Genomic DNA, 7,327 nt, shown 5'->3' with positions numbered 1-7,327 from the left:
AGTAGCTGGTATCAATAATGGGTATAATTTATAATTTTAAATTTTACCTCATCACAATTCAGTTTTCAATGTTTGAGCAACTTGCAGCAGCTATTCATTTAATAAACCCTCCTCGAAATAGGTAGGTACCTACATCCTAAATATTTAACTACTATTATTATACCTAATATAAACTATTTCTGTTTATGTTGGTCGTTGATTGACGATTGCTAAAAACATTACTAATTTTCTCATTATAAAGTAAAGTAATACAAAAAACAATGTTATTTGAGCAACGAATAGAGAAACTCATTAAAAATGTATCTATTAGTGTATTACTTTTTAATGATAACTTATCATACCCTAAAACGCTGGGTATATGTATTATTCTATTAAAGAATACCTATGTATTAGTCAATAATACATCAAATGACAGGCGAGACCCTTTTCAATCAAATTTAAAAATAGTCGATTCACTTAACGATCAAAATCGTACCATTTCATTTTCGGAACATTCTTTGTTTGACCATAACAAAAAGTTTAATATTTACTTTGTTTTATACATTTAGAAAATATGCATTAAAACCTATATGGTACCATATTAGGTACCTACCTCTATATAGAATATACATTTTATACCCACAACTTACATTTTTAATAATTGTTGATATTTATAACAGGAAGTAGGATATTAAACTTTTCAGTTTGGTCGAAAAGGGAAGGGTACACTTTGGTCGAAAAGTGAATCGACTGAAAAGGGAAGTGTACGATTTTGGTCAAAATAGGCCATGCCCTATATGACATACGTATGTAAGGTCTTAGGTTAGCTTGAAATTAGCTAAAATATTTGGATGAGATAGTAATATTCGATGGAAATGTATACCTATAGAGGAACCCGTTTCGATTGCAGAGTCCGAAGATTGCGTGTTCTCTTGTGGAATAGAATATAGTTATATTTATATACGTTATTTCAAACTCTTTTTAAATCCAGAAGAATTGCATTCAGTACTTTGAAAGTCTACAATTTAGTAATTACATTTTAAGATTAACGTGCCGCTAACAATTGGCTATTTCCAATTATTATTATTATAACTATAAGATTTTACAATTGAATTTTCAATTTAATAGATAATAGCCTAGAACACAAATAATATCAGTAACATTTTTAAAGTTAGGTGCACATAGCACATCTAAAGTTAAAATGTATTTGGTGGTAAAGAGATATAAGTGAATTATTCGTCATGTGCTGTGATTTGGAAGATGGTAGCAAATCCATTCTGAATTAGAAGGAAAACGTGAAAGCACTTTAAATTTAAACTTAAATTAGGCTGATTCAAATAATGTTATTTGTACCCCTTGTGTTCTATGCGCTTTATATAATATAAGTTTATTGTATATATCAAAATAATTTACGGCTATAAATAATTAATAAAAACATTCATTTTGTAACACAATAATTGTTTCGACAATGTTCATTGTTCATAGTCACAATGTGTTGATTGTCACAATGTTCATTTCACAATTTATCCAAGACTCTCAAATGAAACAAAAAATTCAGATATTTAGCTGTTGAATTTTGTTTTAAATTACACTAAATAGATTCAAAACATTAAAACATAAATAATAGGAATATGTACACAAAAAAACCACGTAATTATGACAAAATAAAAATGTATGTATAATTAAATGGATTTTTAATAAATATGTCTTATCAAATTAAGTATTAATTTTATTCTCATATGTTAATTTAAAAAAAATAGACAAAGGATTTTGAGATGATTATAATTATTTTTATATAAAGTGAAACCCGTATATAACGGCCAGGTTCACTGTAAATAGTAATATTTTTTAGCACAATTTCTCGACAATAATTTTCATTTTTAAAATATAGTATTGATTGTCAATGTGATTACAATTCAACCAAAATAATGTATGAAATTAAAAATTTTAAAGCTGTTAAATATAACAACCTTAAATTACAATACATAAACTACAAAACAGTTAAACATAAATTGTGGGATGGGGACTTTTTAAAATAAAATATATTCAAACAAAAATAATGTATAGGTAGTTAAAAAAAAAAATTCAACCCATGATAAAGTAAAAATATTTGTATAAAAAAAAATATAAATTTAAAAAGTTTTGTTTAATCCTTTAGTCTTAAATGTTAAATATTTTGTACTAATCAGAAAGGTTTGTTAAATCAAATCAGGAATATTTGTTTATGCATAGGAATAACCAATTAATTGTTATCATTAGCAGGACAACAATATCTGAGACGAGCTTCGAAGAACTGAATAGCTATTTGAGGGGCTCTATCATAAACCACAGTGGATTCAAGCAGATCAGCAACTTCTGAATTTTTCCATGCAATCAAAAACATCAATTTTCCATCCTGTTCAGTAGCTCCAACAATATGATCTGGTTCAAGTCCACGATCAAAACCAACTTTAGGGTAACCTTTTACAAGTATTGGTTTATTATTATCATCATAAAAATATGTATCGTTGCCCAAATCAATAGTTTCATGTTTAATTTCTTTCTTGAAGTCAACTCTGTGAAAATAATTTTTTAATTATTATCTAGTCAACAATAATGTTAATTAGTTTTATTTTGTAAATCTAGCTATGAGTTATAATTAATATGATTTATTGCTCATACCCTATGTTTTTACCTACTATATCAGGTGCACACATGTAAAATAGTAAACAAAAACAAAACAACTCGACTTTTCCATAACAGACGGAACTAACAAAATTATTTTTAAAAACTCAAACACTGTTTTAACACGTTCACTGTGTATCATATTTTTGTATACTTGTCGTGACACAGATAAAATTCTAGTTTAAGAAAAAAATTTCTCTTAAAAATTGAAAAATTAAAATATCAGTGTACAGTTTGCACTTGATTATGAAACAATGCTTATAGAAGACGCTGACAAAAAACCAAAAGTTTAATCATAACGCTGACCAAATCATAGTTCATCAAATAACAAAGTACATGACGCCAATTGGCGTCATTCAGCATATGCAAACTATGTACAATAACGCCAATTGGCGTTTTACGCAGCGAACATGTTAATAGATAGCCTATAATCATTAAAATTAATAGAACCTTACTCCTTTATAAATTTTGAAGTTCCACAAAGCACCTATCGTTCCTCAACAATTTTCATGTCCCATTCCCATTGAGTACTGTCCATAGACCTTATACTAAGTAGTATCTTAGTGTAAGGTCTATAGTACCACCAATTACTTGTCAAATAAGCCTATAAGACGTATGATATTTAATGCAAATACAGATCCCCCACCTTTCTTATTTAACCACTTACAATTTAATTCACTATTTGCTTTTGTTGTTATCTAATACTTTCATTTTCAATTTTATTTCTCTTTAACTTTATATCTTTGTTTCAGGATAGACTTTTGTAATTCAAATGTATATACCTGTAATTTGTACTCGTTAATAGTAGCCCAGTTAAAAGGGGTCAGCAAGTATACATTCATAATAAGAAAAAAAAATAATATTCAAAATATTTTAACAATTATACATTATTGGCTATTGTGATTAAATAATATAGTATTAGCTGTCTAAAGCCTGCGTTGCCCGTGCCAAAGTTTATTTTTATTAGACTAGTATAATAATATTATTACATATGTTATGTCATCAATGTCAACTGCTTAAATAAAAAAAAATAAATAGATTTTCAAGAAACAGAACAATATTAATTTGTAAGCCACCCCTAGTCATTCTTCTGCAAATATATATTTATTTATCTTTGAATTATTGCTTGTTAATTTGATTCAAGTAGTTCAGTTGATCAAAAATATACATCTATAATTTATTATATTTATGAAAATATTTAAAAATATTAGACAACAGGCAAAATAATAATTTCTTATTATTAAATAGTAAGATTTAAAAAAAAATGGCCAAAAAAATATTCGTTGTCAGTTTGCCGACCAAATATTTTTTCGTCTATGCGCCTTGCGGACTGCGCTGACAATTTACCTCCACTGTCAATACAAAAAATTTATTTTTTCCGCCACCGTTACAGCGTGTGGGTAGTGGGTACCGCATTATCTTAGTTAGTATCTTACACACATCGATAGTGCATTACATTTCTCGTTTTACATCGATGTGATAAATAATAATATTAACATGAACCTATAAACTAAGTTTATGATTTTATGAATATTATTACATAGTACAGAAAACGTCGGATACATCATTAAAAAAATAAACATAATGAATTGTATAATAGCTATCGAGAATCACTATCGATAGTAACCAAATATCAACATACTTGGCTTACATATCGATGTATTCCGCGCACACGTGTTTAAACTACATAACAATAACACGGACGACGCGGTGCGCGCCAAAAATTGTTATTGTTGTTAGTAATATTATTATCATTGTTGTTATTAATAATAAATAATTACTCAGCGTCGTCGTCGTCTGTGGCAGCAGTACCGTTGGCCTTTGAACACCCCGGCTCGTTATTTGGCACGATTGGGATGGTCGTCTGCCCGTCTGCGGGGTTGGCAGTGTCGACGTCCATTGATGGCTGTGCGGTAATGGCGTCTTCCTCCGGCGGCGGTGTGGGGATGGCGTCTTCCTTCGGCGGCGGTGCGGCGCTGGCGTCTTCCTTCGACGGCGATGCGGCGCTGGCGTCTTCCTTCGGCGGCGATGCGGGGCCCGCCGCAATGTTGGGCGGCGATGAGAGGCCAGCGTCGCCGTTTGGCGTCGGTGCGGGAATAGCGGCGTCGTCGTCCTGTGACGTCATTACGACATCCAACATTTCGGCAACGCCGTTGTTTGGCGGCGGTGCAAGGTCGGCGTCGTCCTTTGGCGGCGGTGCAAGGTCGGCGTCGTCCTTTGGCGGCGGTGCGGGACTAGCGGCGTCATCGTCATCAAAAACATCAATAATTTTGGCTTCGTCGTCCGGCGATTGTACTGGGCATGTGGCGGCGGCGGCGGCGTCGCACTTTGGCGGCTTTTCTGTAGAGCATTCGTCGGGACGGTTCGCCGGAACAATGATTTGCTGATCATCCGACATGGCAGTGTGGTTTGCAGACGGTCTTTGTAATAGTGATTCGGTGCGCGCGTTTCCCACGTTGTTTTACTCGAGAGACGCGGACGGCGGCGATGGTGTCCAAAACAAGACAGTTGTCCAAATGAGCAATGAGATCTGTTAAAAATAATAATTATACATAATATTAATGTTATATTAAATATGTAGTGATCATTAGCTATTACTACCTTTCGGTGTGCGATGGCGGAGCGCCGAGTCGAATGAGGATTGAGGAACAAAGTTCGATCCGTGCGACCGTGCCTGTGCGTGAACGCGAAATAAATGTCAAAGTGCCGCAGAGGGCGCAGGTAGCTGTGATTGTTGTAGTGCGGTGAGCCGGCCGCCGGGATCATGATGGTCGGGGACGAGGAGTGGAAAAGAGAGAACGATGAAGATAAAGAAAAACAACGTCGGGTTAGGTTAGGTACATACACAGATTAAAAATCTGTGGGAACATAATATTGTTATAACAGGGGAAATCAAATGATGGGATTCTCCAATTTTTTTTGTGTGTCACTGACGTATATAAATGTATAATATATACGTACGTTGTGTGTGTAAGGCGTATACCTATTATAAACTCTTGGATAGCGCTTCACACACCGCACTGCCATTGGATAATTCAGACAATATAACTGAGAGAGAAAAAACATGTTTTGTGATATGTACACTGTAACGACCAAAAACCTCTCTTTTCTCTCTCTACAATCCCGTCTGGTGATAAATATCTCATATCTCTCTATGTTCTGTCCGTTGGTTAATATAATATGTCTATGGTGTGTAAAGTCGTCGCTCGCACACTATTGTTATTTGTTTATCTGGCGGGAATGGCGAACGGGACTTTGGATATTATGCTGTAGCTGAAAATCTCGCCGCCGAACGAATATTTAACTGTTGGTGAAGTTGGTGGTGGGAGAAGCGGAGACGGTTTATAGCCATTTTGACCGACGAAATGTGTACTGCAGGTTGCTGTTTCTACAGTATTGAGTATATCCCATAAGATATCTTCTCTTCGACAAAAACGGGAGGGGGCGTCAAACGGCTGTTCTGGCAAGGGGTGGACACTTAAATATTATAACATGGTAATCATACTTATCACACAAAAAGGTGACGGCCATATTCTTATTTATGAATCAGTCTGTCCACACAACGGGAATAACATATCTACAATTATATTGTGTAAATATATAATAAAACTTAATCACAAAATTATACGGTTCAAGTTAAAAGTTTAAAACCTAATCTAACATTCTAACCTATTCTAAGACCATGCCTTTAAGTCAAACTTTTTTGCAATTTTGGCTTATTTTTAATTAAATAGTACCTAGGAATCTGGTATATTATTCAATTGTAATACAATTTAATTCAAATATAATATATTATATATATTTTTCAATGTATGTCTATTTGTGCTGATCAAAAACTTTTGTTTTTTAAAATAACACTTCCGTAAGTATAATAAATATTACTTAAATTAGGACAATAATAATATGTAATTAGGTATAAAAAATAGAGAAAAATTATGTTTCAACAGATATTTATTTTAATGTAAAAGGTAATGTTACAAATGTTTTAAAATTTTGAGTTTTCTATTTGTACGATTTCTTTCAGTCAAAAGTTCTCTGTTTAAAAACTTTAAGGATGAAAAAATTCTAAATCTTACATATAACTTAATTAAGAATACATGATCAAAATATTGACAAGGATGATTAAATGGTACATTGAAAAATGCATCTTTCATTTTAATGCCTACGTTTTTGTCTAGAGCTAAGATTGGAAATTGTTCAATAAATATATTTTCTAGTTCAAAAATAAAATCGTGGAAGTCATTGTGCGGTACTTGAAGATGTCCAAAGATGGTCTTATTTTTGTCTTCATATGCTTTAAAGTGGCAGAATAGAAATGATTTGTCTAAGTCCTTTTGACTGTGCCCATATTTGATACATTCATCACACGTATGCTTTTTTAAACATTTCATATACAAGTATCCACATATATAATTTAATGCATTACTTTCAGGTATGTTAAGGTCTCGGTAATCAACATCTTCAATTTTCAAATATGGAACGAAATTGATCGGATTTGCTGTCTGCCTTGGAAGTATTACCGGTGTGTTGCAATTTCCAGTCTCGTCTACATTTGAATGACTTAAAATGCTATCCAAATCTTTTAAGCAATTTGCATTTGGTGAATGTTTAAAATAATTTAAACAGAAGAGTTTTTGAAGGCACAGTAAAACTGAACAGGTGTCGGATTAAATTATTCCCATTT

General features: G+C 32.7%; 1 protein-coding gene across 2 annotated transcripts; it reads right to left on the bottom strand.

The window, feature by feature from the left end:
• Window positions 1-1,633: 1,633 nt before the first annotated feature.
• On the bottom strand, window positions 1,634-5,604 carry LOC100158979 (skin secretory protein xP2). 2 transcript variants are annotated; one of them, XM_008187719.3, is made up of 4 exons: window positions 5,245-5,604; window positions 4,859-5,173; window positions 4,425-4,828; window positions 1,634-2,534 (listed from the first exon to the last, which is right to left on the bottom strand). In XM_008187719.3, exons 2-4 carry the CDS (start codon window positions 5,039-5,041, stop codon window positions 2,222-2,224), a joined length of 900 nt encoding a protein of 299 aa, XP_008185941.1. In that variant the 5' UTR covers window positions 5,042-5,173; window positions 5,245-5,604; the 3' UTR covers window positions 1,634-2,221. The 2 variants fall into 2 exon arrangements, with proteins under 2 accessions (XP_008185941.1, XP_001945419.1); XM_001945384.5 differs by having other exon boundaries at window positions 4,425-5,173; window positions 5,245-5,602.
• Between the last annotated feature and the right edge of the window lie 1,723 nt (window positions 5,605-7,327).

This window comes from Acyrthosiphon pisum, chromosome X, assembly GCF_005508785.2.
Source record: "Acyrthosiphon pisum isolate AL4f chromosome X, pea_aphid_22Mar2018_4r6ur, whole genome shotgun sequence".
In the NCBI taxonomy this organism is placed as follows: Eukaryota; Metazoa; Arthropoda; class Insecta; order Hemiptera; family Aphididae; genus Acyrthosiphon; species Acyrthosiphon pisum.
The sequence above is the reverse complement of the archived record's forward strand: the minus strand, read 5'-3'. Positions and strand labels throughout refer to the sequence as shown.